Below are 21,839 nucleotides of genomic sequence, written 5' to 3'. Positions count from 1 at the left end.
ATGTATCATCATGTGTATTGTTTTATAGATCCCGAATTAACTTCTGAAAAGAACGTTGTTTTGTTAAAACCTATTGTGAACAAGCTAAAGGTAGATTAGTTTTATAAGCAGGATTCTGTTCTTATATTTTTTTCACTGTTTCCTGTTTAAAACTTTTTTACACCTTTTTTGTTTTTATTGTTCGTTGTTGTTGTTGTTTGTTGTTGTTTGTTGTTGTTTATTGTTGTTGTAGCTGTTCTTGTTGTTGTTGTTTTTTGTTGTTGTTTATTGTTTGTTGTTGTAGTTGCTGTTTGTTTTGTTTTGTTGTTGATTTTATTTGTTTCGATCTATCTGATTAACCAATTTTATTCTAGTTCGATACAGATCAAATGTGCGCAAAAGCTGTTCAAAACATAACCCATAGAGAACTGGCAAATGCAAATAAACAGGGTAGTATTGTAACGTTTGAGTTTAGCCTGGTAAAGAACATCCTTGACATGATAAAGAATCACATGATGATGATGGCGGCTGCAAAATGGTTGGCAAGATATCTACCTAGAGGTAAGATAGAAAGTAAAAGAAAAAGTCAAGTTACAATACAAAACAAATTTTGGTTGATTAGTTTAAAAGTCATTTGAATTGTTTGAAGTACAAAATAAAACTACATAATAATGACAAAAAGATGTATCAAAGCTATGCAAGAATCTAGTCTTTCACAAGTAATAACAATCGGCTTAGCGATATCCCTACAATTATTCAACACCACACTTAAGGCTACCTAATAGTGATATTGTTTATTAGCAATGATACCCATTTTTTATAACGATTTTTATGTTTTTATGCGCCAGGAGCTGAGAAAGCGAAAGTGTTAAAGTCTATCGTCGATCGAGCTGAAGTGTTGGTCTCGTGTACCAGTGGCAATGTAAGTCGTGCTTTAGAAGATTGGCAATGTAAGTCATGCTTTAGAACGTTGGCAATGTAAGTCGTGCCTTAGAAGGTTGGCAATGTAAGTCGTGCTTTAGAAGATTCTATATTTAAAAGCACGATTGCATCTTTATAATAATAACCGTATTTTGTCTGTCTGTCCGCGAGAAAAGCGACTTGCAACAGGCACAGAAAATAGCGTGTAATATAAAGACGGGCTACCCGTGGATAGGTTAACGACTAGTCAAAACAATAAAACATCTTTCGTTCAGGCGAAAGAAGAAGCGATAAATACTTACAAGCGATTCAATGACGTGTATAAACGAGTTTCAATTGAAGCTGCATTGATTGAGCATGGAATAAACGATGAAAAGTTTTTTGCAATGTGTAACGAGCCTTCGAAACTGATCACTGAGTTGTACGAACAATATGGTGACAAGGTAAAATTTGAAACTGGAAAGTTCACTGGAGCTCCAGGTAAGACGAATTGACTCATTTTTTGTTAACCTTTATGTCCTGACTCTTTCTAATTTCTATTCTATTTTTAAATGTTTTTTATGTTTTTAGAGGTGCATTTAATCTCGAAAACAATCGCGTCTATTAGCAACGATATCGATTTGGAGCGTGTGCATGTTTATCTGATGAATGTGAGTTGTAATTTTGTTATAAAACTAGCAGTGAGATGAAGTCATTGCCACTTTCGATCCTTGTGAATAATTTAGTCTGGCATCTGATTGAAGCTTAAGTGGGTCTTAACCACACTAGCACTCTGTCTTCCATATATTCACAGTGTTGGTTTTTTTCGTATAGAAATGGCTTCCTTATATTCGCGTATCTTCTGCTAACGACGATAGTGATGATGTTGATATGGTTGTAAGTTTTGCAGCTCTATTTTACATGACCTTGTGTTCGAATGAGAGACTTTTCAGAGAAAGACAAACCAGGGAAACGCCAATCCACCGTCAAAAAAATCAGGGAGATTCAGTATTGTGGATTATACTAGGTTTTTTTTATTTGAAGTGACTTAGTATTAAAAACTTAAGATTTCTCGAGTGATATAATCTACAGAATGTTTTTTCGAAAACGTATGAAAAGACAGAGTGCTCAACAAAACTAAAATGTCAAAAATTATAATTTATTTTTTAGCTTGTCTTACATACTAAGGTATTATTTAATCTTGTTTAAGTAATACTCTGTAAAATTCCCTATTTATCCTTTTATCCTCCGACATATTTGATAATTAGATTGCGTGCTAAATCTAAATGTATGCGTAATCAAGACTTCACTGTTACGCGCTTATTATTTATTATTTTTTTCATTAAATATATGCAATTTCCCTATAAATTTTGACTTCCAGTTTTTTCATCTGTATCAGACATTCATGTAATGGCTTCGTGTAGCTTCTGTCAGCTACTGAATTATAATATTTGTTTTTAGTCCTCTGTATCTTCTAAAAAAACTGTGAAAAAAGAAAATGAAAGAAATCTTCGAAGGTATATCACTCTTTGGTGATTCTATAAATATTTTAAACCAGATTAAAATATAAACATTGTATTACTTGCAATCCTTATTTATTTTTAGAGTCATGTACGTATTAGCCAGTTCATTTAATCACAAAACAATCCGATCTCTTCTTCATGCAGTGTATCAAGATGTAAGCTTCTTGTTTTACTTTTTTTAAGATTCGTTATTTTTTTCTCTAAATGTTATTTTTTTATATATATATTGTTTTGCTGTTTTTTTAGGCTGAAGGTCAGTCGATGAGCAATGTGTGTAGAATCCGAGCACTTCAAGTGCTCTTCACGTTAATTGACACTCAGAGCATTGAAAATGAATCTAAGCTCACAATAGCTAGTATTCAGTAAGACAAATTTTTGTTGTTGTCTTCGTACATGATTGTCAAAATGACAGAGATTATTCTTAGCTTATTAAGTTTGTTTACCCAAGATAACCTCTTCAGTTCCAATTGGTACTGCTATCAACGAGGGTCCTGCAAAGTGGGTCCTAGTGCAAAGCTCCCATTAAGCTAAGAAAGCCGTGCAGGCACAGCGATCGCTCAACTAGACAACCGCCTAAGATGTAAATCCTATTCCCATGCGTAGCGCTAAGAAAAAATGATAGATTCACACTTTTATAGCCTCTGGCATGACTCGCCTGGGGTTTAAACCCAAGACCTCCCGTACTGGAAGCGGACGTTTTACCACTAGGCTGAGAAATGTATGAAATGACATTGTTCGTTTTATAAGAACGGTAAAAAATCTTCTTTTTGAATCAACATCTGTAGAAATTTTTAAATATGCGTTCAAAAGAGTTCAAAAGGTGAAGTTTAGATATTTTATAGATATTTTTTGATATAACATCATAAAATATATGATATATGATTGTCAAACCCCGTTTCATTATTGTGAATATCCCTTGGTTCAAAAATTGCCAATGCAGTATGGCTTTTTTGTAAAAAAGATATGGATTTACTATTATAAGTCAGAACTCCCCCTAGAACTTTTCTTTCTTAGTAAATTAGGTCAGACATAGTGTGTTATTATAGACAAAAAGAGTTCCTGGGTTGAAGATTTTGTCTTCTCTTTCAGTGAAAAGCTGTTGAGTTGCATCTATCTTTCTGAGTTGGAAGCGCTTCACATTTCTCATTCTGAGGAAGCGTTTCAAAAGTGTAATAAGGAAGGGTTGGTGAAAGGTTTGTGGAGAAATCACAGCCATGAACCTCAGGTATGTGCGACCATTATCAAGTCAGTGTACAAATTCTCAATTGAGAATCACGTCTCCAAATAAAGTACGTTGTCTCAATACCATGCTATACTAGTTCTTGCTGGGCACCTAAGATGTTTTATATCACAAGTTTGACTATCCTCGAGTATTCATTTATGAGAACCAATCGTTTTCCCTAGTCACACTTGACTCGCTATGCTCTGCCTTGATCTACCATTTTTTTCGCGGAACGAACTGTTAACAACATCAGGCTGTTTGTGTTTAAGTTAATTCCATTTTTTTTTTTTTTTTTTAGGGAGTTCGTCTCATCGCTGATATCTGTTTGGATTACAAGATATTTGATCCGAAATTATGGAATAGTCTCCTTTTAAAACTATTATCTTTCGGCATGGTAAGAGTTTCTCATAATGTTTCTTACCTTAACTGGGGGAGTAATTTTCGCTTTTAGAAATTTTTATTCATATCGCGAGAAAAAAAATTTTCGTGAAGAAGATGACAGAAATTCGTGTGATTGTAATTGGCGAGGATAGTTAAGATAACAACCATCTCACGTCATTCTTCTATAATCTCTTCACATCCCTGTTTTATCTGTTCCAGAAAATTTGACCCTACACATCCGGTATTTGAAACAAATTTCTTGGTTCCTTGCTTTGTGAGACTTTTCTGTTTACTCCTGCCTAATTTGAACATTTGTTTTATTCGAATGTATTTTCGATCCCTTTTGTGTTCGAGTTAGAGGACGCATACAGTATTTACACCTTTTTAATGCTCGAATTCTTCTTAACCAATTTGTAAAGATAATTTAAGGGGATTTAAATCTGGCAATTTCAGGGGTTTTTTCGCAAATAAGTGGTCGTGGGATATTTCTCGAGGAGAAATTTTTGGGGATCATATCAAAAAACCGCTGAATTTCGCGAATTCTATAAAATTTTCTTTTCGCGAAAATTACTTCCTTTAAGCTCTTTTTTTGCTTCGTTTGTACTTTATCTAATCGTACTTTACCTGACGTTAGATCTCTTACGTGACTCATGTTTTGGTGTTGTTATCCGGTATACCGCAGTTGAGAGAGGTATGAAGTAATTCTATCATTCTTTTTGCTTGAGTTTTCTTGTTTTACGACAATTATATTTTTCGTTATCTAGATTCCTTCATTAACAAAGATGTGGAGAGCTGTAGTAACAGCACCTTTCACTTCAGGTACGTAGTTAACCACCTGCGAAGTAATCACTCAAGTTCAATGGATATATTTTAATATATTTTGTGTTTACTTTTACGTAGTTTCGTGTCCTCTTTCCGCTGAAGAGGAAGAAGCGTGTTTGAAAGCGGCACAGTTGTTATCCAGGTATTTACCATTTTCTTCTTGGTAAACGCAGTATTTTCATCTAAAATCATGGAAAATTAGAAAAAAAATAAAAGAAAATTGACTTGTAGGGGTATATTTTTATTTTATTTTTATTTTAGATGTCCAGTTATTTTAGACATTGGTCTTCCAGAGATTGCATCGTTAATGAAAAAAGCTGGCTTGTATATTCAATGTTTGATTTGCATGAAACTTATTCCAGATCGGACCGTGCGCAAGAACAGTATTCAGGTGTGGTGCTTATGTTTGTGTGATCACGAAGGTGCAAACCTTTTGCCGTACATGACTCCGAGTAGAGTACACGGTTAGTTATGAAAAGCAGGAAAAGTTAGAACTTTCATGCACCTCAAAAACTCGTGAACTTTTAAAAATACATTATATCTGTATTATCTTTTCATTTTGTGTTTTTTTTTTTAAAAAGAAAAAAATTTAAATTGCTTAGGGACAATTTATTTAGGAAAACCAAGACTTTTAAACATTATAAAAAAGCCCACACCCTGTAAATTACTAGCTAAGTCTTTTAGAGTTGATATAAGTCAGGTCTGCGTTCCTGTATTCTTTCTTTTTTTTCTTTTCTATTTTTGTTTATTTGTTTGTTTTTTCTTTACTCAGGCATTGTTTGATGACATTGGAATTGACGCCATTTTGGCAAAAGTGAAAAAATCACGTGATCAAGGCATGGTAGATATTCATCTACAACAGGTGCGTTTAACCCATTGTTTGTTTTTCTCCCTTGTTGGTTGGTTGGTTTTTTGTTGGTTTTGTTTGTTGTCAAATGTCCTGATATTTTTTATTCTGTTTTTCAGATTGAAGAAGAAGTGTTTGATTACGTCAACGAGCATAATTTGTTTGTTAGCTTGTATGGTACGGCTTACTTTGACAGTTTAGTTGGCTACTTGGTTCGATCACACAAATTAAACAACTTGTTGTCAAAAACCATCGTTGCTGGAAGGTACTAGATTGTTGTCTTGTTGTTGTCTTGTAATAATTTTCCTAACTAAGGCGTTAAAGTGCCTTTCAACAAAAAGAAATCGACTGTGACTTCCATTGTTAAAATGTAGCGCATTCGCAGTTTCTGCTTTTTTCTAGCATTTTCCGCTTTAGCGCAAGTAGCTTGTAAGTGCATGCGCACTTTAAAAAATTTGACCTAGTGCACTCATGAACTTTTTGCAACGTCAGTTATTAACCATATTGTTCTTATTTAATTTATTTAAGGCTGAATAATGCATTGGATCTGGTGCAGCTGTATATATCTGTTCATCCTAAGAGCGCTACAGCGCAGACCGTGCTCGGTGGTAACATGGAAAAACGACATGCCCTGCTGGTACCTCTTACTAAACTATTTAAATATATATAATTACTGCGTGCGATTATCAAAGTTTTTTCTTTCTTTTGTTTCGTTTCTAAAGTAAGGTATAGCAAAGAGACATCTCAAATTAACCCTTTTACGCCAAACGTTTTTTTGGAATTTAAGCTTGTTTAGGTTTTTTTGATTTTTGGCCGAAAGTCTTTCGTGGTTTTGCGATTTCTAGCTACTTGTTGCTTTCACACTGACCGGGTTTGCCACTGCTGCACTGCTGGAAAAGAAATAAATCTAAAACTTGAGTAATCACGAGCCAATAGATTGCATGTCGGTATTACGGTCTTGCTCTGATGCATATATACGTCGTTTATAAAACGCGCGAAATTACACGTCAGGCTCGATACACGATCATTAGTTCTAAGTACGAAGACTCTAAAACCGACATGACCATATGTAGTTTTTTTTTGGCTTAAGTTCATCCTTAATCAACCATTTCTTATATTTAGGTTTATTTACAAAACGAAGGCTTGCTGTCAGAGACGAAGCAATACTTAGCTTCATTGTTAAATCCAGACACGTCGTCTTCCAATGACACGAATGTGTCGCCGATTGAATTCAATTCATCCAATGAAATGTTTCGATATTTGAATGGAAATTAACTGTATTATAAATAATTATTTTTCGCGAAAACACGTTTATTTGTTATTACATCTTTCGTCATTTCTATAAATTTGCCTCGAATTGTTGGCTTGTCTGCCGTCTATAATATCAACAAAAAAAAAAGAAGAAGAAAAAAAAAATTCTGTGTACAAGGTCGACTTAAGTAGGGTGAAGAGTATCGTGTCTAAGGGGTGTTCAAATTTTTTTGCGAAATAAATGGGTGGACTTAGAAGTACAAACTTTGGTATATTTTTTAGATCTCTGAAAAAATGACTGAGAAGGCTTGGTTTTGGCGTAAATTCTTTTTTTAAGAAAAGTAAATTTATCTTTACGAATGTATTATATATTCCGCGATAGTGATAAACACCAACTCTATATATTTTACACAAAGTCGATAACAAAATAGAACTGGCTTTTACGCAGCAAGTACCTTTTAAGCGCGCGGCTGTTGGCATGGAAAGAAGTCAGCAGGCTTTAATTAATTTAACTAAATATGTTCATAGTTTGTCATTATAACGCATTGCCTAGGGAGTTATATATGGGGCAATATTCGTGTATGGTTTTTGTCGCGTCGTAAATGCTTTTCGTCGTGTCGTATCTTTCTTCGTCGTGTGGTTTTTGTCGCGTCGCATCTTTCTTTGTGGGGTGGTTTTATGTTTTGTCAAGTCGTATTTGTGTCCGTCGCGGCGTATTTCACTTCGTGGCGTATTTCACTTCGGAACGAAAATTTTTATGCTTTTTTAACACGAAATTACTAAATTCGGTTACAAGAAATCCAAGTCACATGAATAAGGTGTGGTAAAATAAACGAAACCTTTAGTTTAGTACTAAAAATTATATTCTATTTTTAAGTTAGTTTTACATTTGTGATATTATGTGTTGTGTAAGAGTTTTATGTAATAATTTATGTTTATGTAGTTAGTTTACTTGATTTTTGATATTTTCATCAGAATCCATTTAAGGTGGCAGTAACCATTTTTAGCTGTCCAAAAAGCTGAATTATTTACTCAGTGTTTTATTTATACCATTTTTTTTACCATTTTCTGAAAATATAGGCCTTAATCTATAATATATATATATATATTCTGTCTGTCTGTCTGTCTGTCTGTCACGCAAAATGGTAGCTTAGCTGCGCAATAGCGAGAAGCACGCAATGCGGTATAAAAACCCGTGGATTTTCCACGGGCTAACGACTAGTACATAATAAAATAGTTTTAACTTAACACTAAAATTGCTGAATCAGCAGAAATTTCTATTTAAAAATATATCATAAACAAGAAAAAAATCGGCTTCTACGAGCTCCAACTTGTTACAATCTCGTTCTTTTTCATCAGCGTCTGGTTTTAAATGAACCTTGGGTTAACCCTGTTAAAACAGTGTGCGGGTTTGGTTTTTTTGTTCATTCTTATTTTTTTAACAATAGCCTTTTGTTTTTTTAAAAGAATCTTTGTTAGCATCCCCTGCTGCATTGAACGCTGTTAAAAGAAAAATATTCCGAATAAAAAGATTTCCGCACACCGTATCATGGCTGCATAATTTACCAAGCATGTCTGAAAATTTTAAAGTAAAACGAAAATGCTATCGAAAGTTAAAGCTCGTGCAGCGTAGCATAATGACGATCGTCTTAAATTTCTAAATAATGCGCCATCTTTTTTGTTATTAACGTTTCTCTTTAATAATTACGTCATTTCTTTCTGTACAATTTCGCAAGTGCCTAGAATTAAACTTTATTTTCTAATTCGCTTTGCTCAACCGAAAATAGACTTATTTATTTTTGTTTCGAACTTCGTTCGCGGAACGCTTTCGGCAACCGGCAGTGCACAAGATAAACAAACAATATCGTAGAGTACAGACGCTAAGAAGGCAGCTGAGAAAGCAGAATGCAATACGACAAATACGTGGTCGAAAAGTGAGAAAATGACAGTCTTTTTTTTAACGATCTTTCTTGTATTTTTTGATTATGTTCAGAACTAAAGTTTTATTTTGTTCATTGTATAGGTAATCGAACTTGCCAAGCCAAGAGAATCTCATGTTTGATTATACATTTCCACAAATTTGTTTTCTATCTGTATGATCCACAAAACAATTTTCTAAACCCCATGTGGGACAATAATAACGCGGTATTAGTAGTGTAGTAGTTATGGTAGTGTCGTCGTAGTTATCAGAGTTGTACAAGTTCGTAAATAAAGTGTAAAAATACAAATGTAAAGCATATCTGGCCTAATTTTCGTTAGCAATATGCCCATTGGCTTCTCTACTAAGGTCAGTGTTAACGATATTGAATTTTTAACTCATCCTCCTGCTTAGCAATATGCCTTCATGGCTTCTCTACTAAGCTGCAACTTTGACTCAGCTAACAGTCAGCATTATTTTCATCGTAATATCATCAATCTTTATTACACAGTAATATCGGTTTTACTAGACTTTTTCAGAATTGTTAGAATTTTTTACGTCGTTAAAAAAATATATGTACATAACATAAAATAAACAACAAGCAATCAGAAGGTATTCGCCTTTTTTCTACTAATTTAAGTGCAAGATTTACTTAGAGATTTGCCTTTTTCAGGATAAAACTCTCCGGTACCTCACAGCCAAATGAGGTTGGTTTTATTTACCTATTTTTCCGAAAAGAAACCATATTGAAACGGCATATTTCTAAGCTTAAAGTAAGACCTTATCATTTTTTACAACTTTTTAGGGGGTGGGTGGGTGGGCTTTTTCCTTAACTTGTTTCAGCTCTGATGGTTAATTGACTTGTGAAAAGGGTGGAGGTTGTTGCACGTGTTATAACGTTAAGACTGGAACTAGTGTGCCGGCACACGAATATTTCGTAACGAAAATAAATACGAATAATCGGCAGAACTAATTAATTATTTATAAATTTTATTTTAAAGAGGAATTGTTGAGGCTGAATATTTTTGGTGAAAGATAATAGTATTTTAGCCAAAAAATCGTGACAAGTGTGTTATAACAGAAAAAGTATGGATATATAGTCTGAACTAATTATACATACATTTACATAATTATAACTAATTATGTAAAAAAAAATTTCCGATCTTTAAAAGGGTTACTGCCACCTTAAACTACAAAATAGATATAGATTATACAGTGTAGCATGCTAAAAATGTATAGCTAGCTAAATCTATGGTTAAGAATGTATCGTTTTTTTAAAAGAAAATGGCAAAAATAATAGCTAGCTCTACCCAGTAGAAAGACATAAGCAGCCAGTAGAAAGAGAGGGAAATATATTGTGTAAAAGCTTCACGAAATTCGTAATTCCGTGTAAAAAAGTTATTATATAACTATTACGAGTCATAGAAAACCACGCCACGAAGAAAGATACGACACGACGAAAAGCATTACGACGCGACAAAAACCATACATGAATATTGTCCCACATATAACTCCATAATTAGCGGCATGGTACAACCTTGTAGTTGGAGCTTTTCTAATGTCTATAATTGTCCCACAGGAGCTGTCTCATTAGAATATCATACGCGTAGAAGAGCTTTGGGGACGAGGTTGGGTAAGGTACAAACAAAATCTGAAGCCACCACGCTTATCTGCCACTTTAAAACAAGTTGTCTTCTGACTATGGATCTTATCACTTTAAGTGATAAATTATGAGAATGCAAGTCAAAAATTGTTGTCAGTGATATGTCCAATCGTTTTAAAGGTGATGGAATTCAAACATTTGGGCTCTTACGCCCTTAACATTTTAAGCTTTCGGTGCCCACTATATAACAAAATCCCCCCAAATTTTTATCTCCAGGGTTGTACAGTGTACCTCCATATGAGTATATGCTAAACGTCAAAGTGTTTTGCGGAGAGACAAGTATGCAGATGTTATGACACTTAAATTATTTATTCTGTAAACAAACAAAAATAATCTGTGATTGGCCTTAAGCCCGGGGCAAATCGATCAACATTCCCGGTTAACATTCTCCGTCAACATTTTGAGCAACATGTTGATACGATTTGCTATACCCTCCTCAACATTTTAAGCAACTATATTCTTCTAAAACATGGCTATTCATTCTCTTTTTTCAAAATAGCGGAAAAGAAAGCTGCAGCATCGTTATTGCTGGCATTGGTAATAGATGATGATGAAAAAAGAAAGTAAGGCCCTACCAGAAAATGGATTCAAAGAATGGAAGAGGAAGAAGGTCAATCAGTTTCTCCACTAACTCATCGTTCCATTTAAATTTTTGTTTACCAGCAGTGGTAGTTGCTGGATCAGCTGAAGCAGTGACTTCCGCCATTTTCAAAATGAATATATCTCTATGTTTTGATCTTATTTTCATGCAAGTCGTGTATACACTCGAACAAAAACATTCGAATTCGTGATAGAACATTCGAATTTGCAATTAAACGATTCGAAAATGTTGATTGTTATATAGCAAATCGTAGCAACATACAAAACTCATCAACAATGTTGATCAACATTTATAAAAAAGTTAATAAATGTTGATCAACATTTATAAAAAAGTTAATAAATGTTGATCAACATTTTTAGAGTTTTTTTTTCTTCGTCAACATGTTGATACCCATAGCAAATCGAGTCAACATGTCCATCAACAAATGTTGACGGGTAATGTTGCTTAAAAAGTTGCCTCGAATTGCCCGGCCTTTACACCTTTCAACTTTGTGTTGTGTTTTTTTTTGTGGTTGCTATCCTGACAACGCTGTTGAAAAAAATCACTAAAAGTATGTTATAGCAGAGAAGCCTCAGTCCTTACAAAAGTATAAAAAGCAGATTGCCCTTATGAAGTTAATCCGGAAAATTAGTATTACATCTTTTAGATCATAACTGATAAAGCTAGGTCGAGTTGCACCAGAAAACGAAAAGTTTTTGCGCCATATTACTCAGAGATAATAAAGTTTATAATGAAGGACACATTCCTGTAACTTAGTATAGAGCGTATTTCCGCAGTCATAACAATTTTTTAAAAAATTGTTTTTACGTTGTCACAAATTGCTGTTGTTGGGGAGTGAATGACTGTGGTTTTGTAAATAAGAAGCTAACGTTCACATTTAATGGAGTTTGCATATGTGACGAATTTTGACGGTCGTGACACATAACAACTTGGTGTTGCCATGGACACCAGGCTACAAAGTATTTTTATAAAAAATTTAACAACACTGCTCAATTATTTAGAGAAATGTGTAAATATTGCAATGTCATTCGGTGCTTCTTTTTTATTATCTGATGCTGTCACTGGCACGACAAAATCAATACAGTGAAAGAGAATCTTTATTTATTATTACGATCTTCGCCACTCTTTACACTTTTTCTATTTTAAGTCCCTACGAAGAAGATCTGCAATAATAGTAATTAATAAAAAATCTTGGTAAATACGCTGCCACGCCTGAACTTTATATGTGTTGACCACATATCATAATAAACAAATGTTTTTATTTATAGTATAAGTGACGCAAGTGGAGTTTATGCAGTAAGAATAACTTTTTGCTGACGTCAGTATTTCATTCTTTCGTTGGCAAGCGCAAGATAAAGGAGATAATCTTTATATTTATCCAGCCTTAGATACCCCACAAAACAGTTCAATGGAAGATGCATAGGCAAGGGCCTAACCCTCTTTTTTCTTCTTAAATTGGGCTTTTTATTTTTATTTACAAAACGAAAGTTGTCTGCTTTAACGCCGACACAATGTAACATTTATTACATCTATGCACAGTGGATGGTTTTAACTGAAAAGCTTGTGCTATTTTAAAACTTGTTTTTATATTTTACTAACACAATGTATCCTAAAAATAAGTTAGCTGGTTGTGTATTCCCAATTAACAAGGACGATAGTGGATCATTTTTTTGTTCCTATTTCTCACTATTTTTTACATGTTTAAGTATATAACCATTTTTGCAAGGATTACAACACAAACCAACGAGGGCGTGTCTGATTTTTGCTAATTACATTTTAGCGTGTTTGGTAAAATCTCTGCTTTCCTTTTCAATACCTTGCGAAACACTGATTATTAACACACTGTCTTTATAAATACTCCACGAGAAATGAAATAAATTAGAAACTTTTTGGCACAGATGGATGTACAATCTTGTAAGATTTGATTTAATTTGTTTATAGTTTATTGTGTATCCTTGTGACAAATATGCATTTTGAGTGCTAATTAAAAAATAATTGTCGCATTATTTCTTTGTCGCACTAATTCCCTGATAAGTGGTTTGTGTAAAGTACCTAAAATTCCAGTCGGGCTAATAATCTAAAACAGAATGCGTTATCAACAATCAATGTCGCTCCTTTGATCATGCGACTATTGGCTCGATGTAACGGAGATAATAATTTGTTAAAACCAAATAGGTGCTCGTTTTTGAAGCTACTTTTTTTTTAAGTAAAAATACACAAATTTGTGCAAATTTGTTCGTTTGCTTTTAAAAATCTTTAAAACAGAGTTTATTGTTAATAAAAAGGAAGAGAAAGTCTGCAGAAAGGTTGAAAATAAAAAATCGAAATACATTCGAAATACGAAAAAATGAAAATTTTAGGCTGGCCGTTTGAGAACACCTCTATCAGCCTAAAGCGAAATTTTTTGATTCATATATTTTGTTGGTATTTTGGCATTCGTCGCGAATTTTATTACCGCGACTAGGGCGGGTGGGGGGGGGGAGGGGTGGACGAATTCGAATTCGCCCCCCCCCCCCCCTCCCCCCGCGAGTACTCGCCTTCAACATTATCAAACAACTGTTCCTTTTATCTCCATCATAGCTGGCTTACAGATTTTTTAATTGACAGTTCAGTACAATCGAGCCTGACGAGGTGTGTCATTCATAAACAAGATCGCTGCGAGCTAACTTGTTTATGCAAAAAATCACTGCTTCACTGGGCCTATTCTTTTGCGGGAAATTGTCTAATAAATTGTGACACTTGAAATGTAAGTATATGTAGCAATGTTTATTTCTATCTAACTTGAGATATTCCTTATGCTCCAAAAATAAGTTTTCATGCTTCCAAATAATGCTAATTTTGAGTGTAAGGATGATCCTTGATCGCAAGGCAATGTTTACGTAAAGCTTTGGCAGCTTTTCTTAAAGATCAAGCTAATCAGCCTGGAATGCAAAAATAGGACTGAGTGATTAACAAAAGAACTGACAAGCTACGTCTTCTAGATTTTTTATAATTGTAGCTAGCTAGCTAGCTAGCTAGCTAGCTATAGCTTACTCTATTGCAATGTCGATATTGCTGTAGTTAGCTAGCTAGCTAGCTAGCCAGTATTTTTTTATCAGTTAGATTCACATATGTAGCTAGCTAGCTCTATTTCTATTTTATTTGCTGCTATAGCTATATATTGTGTAAAAACAGGAAACAATTACGTAGCTACTAATGTTATAGACATGGACAAATTGCAACAAAAGATATATAGTAATTAAAAGCCATCGTTTTATAGAAAATTTATGGGACATCCAGAATGTATGTTTGTATTTCAAGATAAGGGTCCGTCGACAAACAGTTTTCGTCTCCGTTAACGGGAAATTGGCCGTTAGGGGGAGAGGGTAATGCATTGTCTGTTAAAAATATAAAAATGGAGAACAATTTTCTCACCTTTTTTGTTTCTTTTAGGGAAAATGAAAAAAATTCAACAAATTAGAAAATGTTTCCACAGTAAAAATCCGCCAATTGGTTATTAAAAAAATGTATCCCGTGTTCGTATAGGATTGTTCCGTAAAGTGTGGAGGGGGGCAAAATTCTATTTAACAGCAAATTTGCCGTTAACGGAGACGAAAACGAAAACTAACATAGAGGAAATTGGCTTGCCATTAAGGGGCTGGGGGGGGGTCCGAGTCTAGCGGCCAATTTGCCGTTAACGGAGACGAAAACTGATTGTTGACGGCCCCTAAGGAGCTCTATTTTTAATTTTGGTCTAAAGTTGTTAACAACAAAATTTTCTTTGCAGCTCTAACGTGTCTGGGGAGTGTCTTAAATGTTATATTATATAACATTTAGACACTATATATAATATATGTCACAAGTTTTCAAGCGCTACCCTTACTATTTTTACACTTTGATGTTATTATTGATCAGAAAAAGTTATCGTTATTATTGTTTACTTCTTTAATCAAAGGTGGCCTCACATTTTTCTACCTATGCTATAGTGTGGTCTCCTGGATAATTTTTATAGTAGTGTGGATATCATTATTTAGCTTCAACATCTTAACTTTCCAAGTTTTCATTTTGCCTATTCGCTTGATGGCTGCTTAGTTTTTTTATGTTTGACCTTGGAAATTTTATTTCAGTGACAAATATGGCTTAAACAAATTTATAGAAATGGGTAATAATTCAAAATTGTCTATATATAATGAAATATATATACAATGAAAGTTTCTGTATTTAAACTTTTATATCATCATCAATTTTATTCGTAGAACGTCTGTTTTCCATTCTAGCATGGGTTGTACAGGGTGTAATAATGACCTTTTCCATCTGATCAGTGTTAGTTTAAACTCAAATTCCACTTCATCAAGTCTGTCCTTAATACCTCTTCCCAGGTCTTCTGTGTGTCCACCTATGAGCTTTGCTCCAGGTGCTATCAAGTCTCTCACTGTCTTGCCTAATCATCCTCCTCCATTGTTTTCAAATGTTCCAACCAACGAATTCTCATCTGGGTAATATCTATGATGCTATACAAATTCTGCTTCCTGGCTCATTGAACTCTTTCTATCTTTCAAACTATTGTTACACATCGACTTAGCTATTCTCATACTCTTTTTTAAACAGTCAAGACTTTCCTGTTTTACTTGCCATGTCTTACTACCGCATCACCACACTTCTTATACAAGATAAGCAAATAAAACTTGATAATTAGCAAAGTGAAATAATCAAATGGATTGTCAAAAAGCCAAAATTTTTCGACCTTTTTTATTTTAAAACTATATGTACATCAAATATGAAAAAGAAAGCCGAATAAGCAATATAGAACCGCTTTTTTTGTTTTTATAGCTTGGAAAGAATTTATGACGTAAGTTCTGAAAAAAATAAATTAAAAAGGTGCGTTTAAACAACTTAAAAGTAAGAAAAAAAAATGTTTTTATGTTTCTTCTCAGGTTAAAAAATGGTAATTCTAAATGACATCTCAAGCATGAAAAGGGAGTTTAATCTTCTACATCTTGCATACCCTGATTATTTCAATTTTGAACCAATCTTTTTTTCACTAGTAAAGCGAAACCAATTTTTTTTAAAACAAACTTACATAAAAATGTCACAAAATCAAAGTTAAAATCAAAAGGTTTATTTTTTATTTTACGTCTTCATGCTTACACAGCAAACATATTAAAATTTTTTTTAGATAAATATGTCGAAAAAGGTATTTTCATCAGGAGGTACTGGGGGTTATCATCTTGGAGGAGCTGGAAAATCAATCTCTAAAGTGGCAAAACCCGAAGATGCTGTACCACACAATGGTGTCCCAGCAAGTAAACTTAAACAGCATTGCTTAAAAGAAGGAGTCCTTTTTGAAGATCCAGATTTTCCTGCAGTTGATGCCAGCTTATTTTTTTCCAAAAAGCCTCCAAGACCATTTGTATGGAAGAGACCACAGGTATTTTTTTTTTGATTTATTTTAGGTGAGCTCCAAAGCTTTATGAAGAACTCACTAATTACCTGAACTGATTTTTACAGGTGTATATTTGTTTATATTGCTAGCAAAGTCAGTGTTTCATGGAAATTAATTTTTTTTAGGGTATTTTTTTCCCAGGATTATAATTCTGTTTTATTTTTTAACAGTTGAAACAACTTTATATTTTTGGATACCAAAACTTATAAAGTATAGTGAGAGTTTAATTTCCTTGAGTTAAACTTTATCACCCATGAAAATTTGGTCCTTTTAATGAATTGCCAGTTTATGAGTGACATGTTTTTGTTTCGTTACCATGTTGTGTTTGTAATATGATTTAATATTTTAAAACAGAAACAATTTGTTATGCGTTAAATATTTGTGTATGCGTCAATTTAACATATTGAATAAAAAAGGAATATTCTGAATTGTTCTATTTTATTAAGTTTAGTGATAACAATCTGCAGCTTTACCAACTGCTCAAATTTAAATTTAATACAGGTGTTTCGTGCATTGAAATTTTATTACAACAAAATTTAAAAATTAATGTTAAAGTTTGTCAATGTGATGCATTCTAATTTTTTAACGCCTTAGTATTGAAACATGTTGCACTGGTCATAGCTCTTGTGAATAAATTATGCATTTTTTAAAAAATTATGCCTTGAAAAATATTATTTCAAAGAACAAAAATTGAAAGCTTCAGAAAAATATTAATTTTTGATGTTTCGCTATAACCTTATTCAAATGGCCATTAAATTTCCCCTAAAATTAAAATAAATTAGGGATTCATTTTGTTGGATTTTCCAAAATTAAATTTCACAGTTTACAGTTTTAGAAAATTAGCATTTTTAACGATGTAATTCCATAATTTCCAAAAACGTCAACGTCTTCATCAATAATTTTTTTGATAGAAAACAATGATTTTAATCACAAGTCCAAATTTTGCATTAGGAAATTGTTGCAGACCCTCGCATGTTTGTGGGTGGTGCAAGCAGATTTGACATCACACAAGGGATGTTAGGTGACTGTTGGTTGCTTGCTGCTGTTGCTGCTTTATGTCAATATGAGGGCCTATTATTTCAAGTTGTTCCCAAGTCACAGCCTTTATCTTCCAAAGACAAGGACTATTGCGGATTGGTAACCTTTCGATTTTGGCAATATGGTCGCTGGGAAGAAGTTGTAGTTGATGATCGTCTACCAACATACAATAACCGTCTTGTGTTCTTACATTCTGCACAGAATAACGAATTTTGGTCTGCTTTATTGGAAAAAGCATATGCAAAGTGAGTCGTAGATTAAATTGTCTTTATTTGTCTAATTAATATTTCCATCCCATCTTGATATTATTTCTTCACTCTCAATTATATTAATATAGGTTATGTGGCTCATATGAAGCTTTAAAAGGTGGTCAAACCAGTGAAGCTATGGAAGATTTCACTGGAGGTGTCACAGAAACGTTTAACATGGCTAAAGCACCTCCAAATTTCTTCAAGTTACTCACAAAAGCTCAAGATCGTCAATCTCTAATGTGCTGCTCCATTGAAGCAAAACCAAATGAAATTGAAGCTAAACTTGATAATGGTCTTATCAAAGGTCATGCATATACTATAACAGCTGTGTCCAAGGTAAACCTGAAAATATTTTAAAAGCTGCTCAAAATCTGGTAACAGTGTGCATGAATTCCATAGGAATGCTTACAGATCTGTAACATCAACATTTTTTTTAACTAAATGAGAAGTAACCAATGTAAGGTTTTGTTCAGGTTAAAGCTAATACCAGAAAGGGTCCAGTTGAAGTTGAACTTATTAGAATTCGTAATCCTTGGGGAAATGAGCGTGAATGGACAGGCGCATGGAGTGACGAGTAGGTCTATTATAACTCAGTTTTATGATGTGTGTTATAGTTGGTTTTTGCACTGAAATAACTAACTTTACTTTGTTATAGGTCAGATGAATGGAAGATGTTAAGTGAGGAAGAGAAAAGTAACATTGGATTAAACTATGACGATGATGGAGAATTCTGGTATGGAACTTTGTCCCCAGATTTTTATTAGGAAAAACTTAGTCTTAAGCCAATTGTTAAGCCAATTGTTAGGCTACTGTTTTGCTTGTTTTTAAATTGCAATCTCTTTTTTATATCGCAGTCTCAATTTGACACTTTTTTTTGTAGGATGTCTTTTGCTGATTTTTCAAAGAACTATACACGTGTTGAAGTATGCATGTTAAGTCCTGACTCAGCTGGTGAATCTGATCGTAAACGCTGGGAAATGCAGATCAATCAAGGTTCATGGCAATCTCATGTTTCTGCTGGTGGCTGTCGAAACTTTCCTGACACCTTTTACCTTAATCCTCAATACATGTATGTTGTTGAATAGTTATTTAAAAAAAATGTTGTGTATGCATGTTTTTGCAGACCTTTCGTATGACCTGTGACACAGTTAAGTGCTTGAGGTCGATCAGTAGGTCGTTTAATTGTGATCTCTATAAACACGAATGAATGGGTTAACTGTTTTGTAATTTTCTTTTTAGAGTGAAGCTTGAAGATCCTGATGATGATGATGAAGTAGATAACTGTACTATTGTTCTTGGCTTGATTCAGAAAGGCCGAAGAAAGCAGAAGAGAGTCGGCGCTCAGAACTTGACGATCGGATTTTCCATATACAAGGTGAGTTACTTTAAATTATTTGATAAATCTATTCTCTTGATGTCAACAGATTAATAGGGTTTTTGTTGTTGTTGTGTTTAGCTTGAAGACGACGTTGACCAGTATATGGACAACGATCGGTTGTCCAAAGATTATTTCTTATACCACAAATCATTTGCTCGATCTGAGAACTTTGTCAACGCTAGAGAAGTTACAGGGCGCTTTAGCTTGCCGCCTGGTGAATACGCCATCTTACCATCAACTTTTAAAAACAACGAAGAGGGAGATTTTATTTTCCGAATGTTTTCTGAGAAAGCCCACGGTTCAAGGTAAACCATTTTTATATCACAACTCGCATAACAGCATGCACAATATTTGAACTGTTTTTGTAGCGTTGTTTAAACCGCATTAGTATTCAGTATTCAATCACACCTTACTCGTTCATTAAACATTTATAAATCAGCTCATTTGTTAGTTTTTAACAAATTTTTGTATGCATGATTTAAAATTCTGCTTTACGTTGCAAGAATTTAGTAATGAGGAAAAATAAAGATGAGTGCTGTAAGCATTTCTCATCAGCGATCTAGTTCAATTGAAAATCAGCATAGCGAGGCACGTACTCGTTATGAAAGAAGACACCATGCAGAGAATATTCACAGCGAGAGACATTCCTCTGGGAAAACGAGACGTTCCGATTCTGCTTCTAAGTATAGAAGTGTTTCAAACGAAGTGACTGGACGTAGCAGCGGTACTAAAGTTCACCACAGTGTTCAAAAAAGTATCACGCGCGAACACAGTTCGAACGAAGTTAAGAGTTCGAAAGTTCGAACAGGCCATCATCATGCGACAGCAAGTAAACACGTACACAGGTCTCACAAAAATAAGAAAAGGTGTGTCTGATAAACAGGGACTAAAAAACGTAGTTGTTTTTTACGTGTGTCACTAATCTGAGTTTTCTTTTATAGCTGCATGGATACCCAAACACAAATCGAGTACAAACCGAAGAAGGTAGACGAAAGAAATCACCATGTTTTATTTATTTCATGTTTTCCGCAATCCATACAAGTTTTAAATGTGCTCATATGTTTTACCTTAGGTGTCTGCCACAGATAACGCGAAGTTTGATGAAAAATTCAAAGGCTTTTTTGAGAAAGTTGCGGGCTCCGTAAGTTGATTTTAGAAACCTTGTTTTATTTAATTTTTTCTACGTTTAAATTTGTTGCGTGTTTTTTTCCATTTTATTTTTCGGGTGCTGATTATTTTTTTTATGTTTTTAGGATGGCGAGATTGATGCATTTGAATTGCAACGTATCTTAAACCAAGCCTTTAAAGCCGGTAAGCCAATATCTAGTGTACGTGTAATGTTTGTAATGTACCTATAATTGGTAATATAACAATTGATTTGTATTTTGTTAGAGATCGAGGGTAAAGAATTAAGTTTAGAAGCTTGCCGAAGTATGGTAGCTATGGTTGACGTTGATCGAAGTGGTCGACTTGAATATCCAGAGTTCCGAGAGCTGTGGACCACGATTATGGAATGGAAGAACAACTTCAAAACGTATGATAAAGATAATAGCGGAGATATGAATGCTGTCGAACTTCGCGGTGCATTAGCGAAGTTGGGATTTAAACTCAGTACACCGGTGCTTTCATCGCTGACACTTCGATATGCAAACAGAAAAGGAAATATAAATTTTGACGATTTCTTGCAGATTTGCTGCAGAATAAAGTCGACATTCGGTAGGTCGCGTCAACAGTCTAAACATCACCAGATACTGTGTGTTTCTTCTTCCCTGTTGTTTTCTGACTTATTTGTTTCTTTTAGAATCATACTTGGGCTATCAAGGAAAGTCATTCTCTCTTGATGACGTAAGTTTTGTTTCACTTTTAAGTTCCATTCTAGGGAGTTTATGTGAATTCGTTTTTTCTGTTGTTTTCACTCTCCTTTTTTTATTTTAAACTTTGTTCTTTTAGTACATCATGTCAGCCGTCTATACTTAAAGAAAAAGAAGTCAAGTCGGAATGTTGGTTTTAGTGTGCATAATGTATTTTTAGTCTAGTTGGTACACTCAAAACTAACTGACCAATTTTTTAATTTTTCTAATTTTTTTTTCTAAATTTTGCAATCCATCCGCTTCTATAACATTAGAATTTAAAATATTAAAAATTTTACAAAACATTATGAATACTGATCATTTTTTTGTATCATATATACTGTGTGGTTTGTTTTGCATGTTCTCATTATTTCACAGCCGCGTGTAACACTCTCCACCTTTGGGTGTATTTTCTAAAAATTCACATACATCAGCGTACACTTTTAATATTTATTTTTGTACCGTCTGGTCAGCTTTCGTTTCCTATATTGTATTACTGTATGCACTAAATAATGATTAATACTCAAATATACTTCGAGAAGGGATAATTTCGTCTTTTACGTGCCTCATGTTTTATGCTTTTTAAAAAGGTTTACATCGTATTTCGCGCGTTTTTCACTGATTGTAGAGTCATCATATTTGTGGTGAACCGCAAGTAAATATTTTATAAGACTAACATTTAACAGACAAAACGTCATTCGTATATTATGAATTTGTAACTCGGTTACAACATGGTTGTTTTCAAATAGTAGCTAAGCATATTTTTCAGGGCCATCAAATGTTATTTTAACTT

At 33.8% G+C, this 21,839-nt stretch overlaps 2 protein-coding genes across 2 annotated transcripts in view; both read left to right on the top strand.

Moving 5' to 3' along the window:
* LOC130656317 (kinetochore-associated protein 1-like) overlaps positions 1–6,998 on the top strand; it is a 34,562-nt gene extending 27,564 nt beyond the window's left edge. Inside the window, exons 52-70 of the mRNA XM_057459147.1 lie at positions 29–90; positions 354–540; positions 828–901; positions 1,176–1,380; positions 1,471–1,550; positions 1,714–1,776; positions 2,341–2,396; positions 2,485–2,557; positions 2,649–2,764; positions 3,492–3,627; positions 3,923–4,018; positions 4,640–4,696; positions 4,770–4,824; positions 4,906–4,969; positions 5,089–5,218; positions 5,600–5,689; positions 5,794–5,939; positions 6,203–6,311; positions 6,797–6,998. Of these exons, the coding sequence (XP_057315130.1) occupies positions 29–90; positions 354–540; positions 828–901; positions 1,176–1,380; positions 1,471–1,550; positions 1,714–1,776; positions 2,341–2,396; positions 2,485–2,557; positions 2,649–2,764; positions 3,492–3,627; positions 3,923–4,018; positions 4,640–4,696; positions 4,770–4,824; positions 4,906–4,969; positions 5,089–5,218; positions 5,600–5,689; positions 5,794–5,939; positions 6,203–6,311; positions 6,797–6,949 (1,952 nt within the window). The 3' untranslated portion in view covers positions 6,950–6,998. The remainder of the gene's footprint in view (positions 1–28; positions 91–353; positions 541–827; positions 902–1,175; positions 1,381–1,470; positions 1,551–1,713; positions 1,777–2,340; positions 2,397–2,484; positions 2,558–2,648; positions 2,765–3,491; positions 3,628–3,922; positions 4,019–4,639; positions 4,697–4,769; positions 4,825–4,905; positions 4,970–5,088; positions 5,219–5,599; positions 5,690–5,793; positions 5,940–6,202; positions 6,312–6,796) is intronic.
* Positions 6,999–13,701: 6,703 nt separating this feature from the next.
* On the top strand, positions 13,702–21,594 carry LOC130656482 (calpain-B-like). Its single transcript, XM_057459345.1, has 15 exons — positions 13,702–13,853; positions 16,263–16,514; positions 17,481–17,812; positions 17,905–18,154; positions 18,292–18,392; positions 18,474–18,551; positions 18,699–18,887; positions 19,058–19,193; positions 19,275–19,501; positions 20,138–20,180; positions 20,269–20,337; positions 20,450–20,507; positions 20,589–20,912; positions 20,998–21,041; positions 21,147–21,594. The coding sequence occupies exons 2-15, from the start codon at positions 16,269–16,271 to the stop codon at positions 21,171–21,173; spliced, it is 2,124 nt and encodes a 707-aa protein (XP_057315328.1). The 5' UTR covers positions 13,702–13,853; positions 16,263–16,268; the 3' UTR covers positions 21,174–21,594.
* Positions 21,595–21,839: the final 245 nt, after the last annotated feature.

This window comes from Hydractinia symbiolongicarpus, chromosome 9 (assembly GCF_029227915.1).
Source record: "Hydractinia symbiolongicarpus strain clone_291-10 chromosome 9, HSymV2.1, whole genome shotgun sequence".
Lineage (NCBI taxonomy): Eukaryota > Metazoa > Cnidaria > Hydrozoa > Anthoathecata > Hydractiniidae > Hydractinia > Hydractinia symbiolongicarpus.
The sequence above is the reverse complement of the archived record's forward strand: the minus strand, read 5'-3'. Positions and strand labels throughout refer to the sequence as shown.

Coding starts and splice junctions, on each gene's coding strand:
- LOC130656482 (XM_057459345.1), top strand. CDS start 16,269: ATGTCGAAAAAGGTATTTTCATCAGGAGGTACTGGGGGTTATCATCTT. Junction 16,515..17,480: donor TTGTATGGAAGAGACCACAG/GTATTTTTTTTT, acceptor ATTTTGCATTAG/GAAATTGTTGCAGACCCTCG. Junction 21,042..21,146: donor AGTCATTCTCTCTTGATGAC/GTAAGTTTTGTT, acceptor TTGTTCTTTTAG/TACATCATGTCAGCCGTCTA.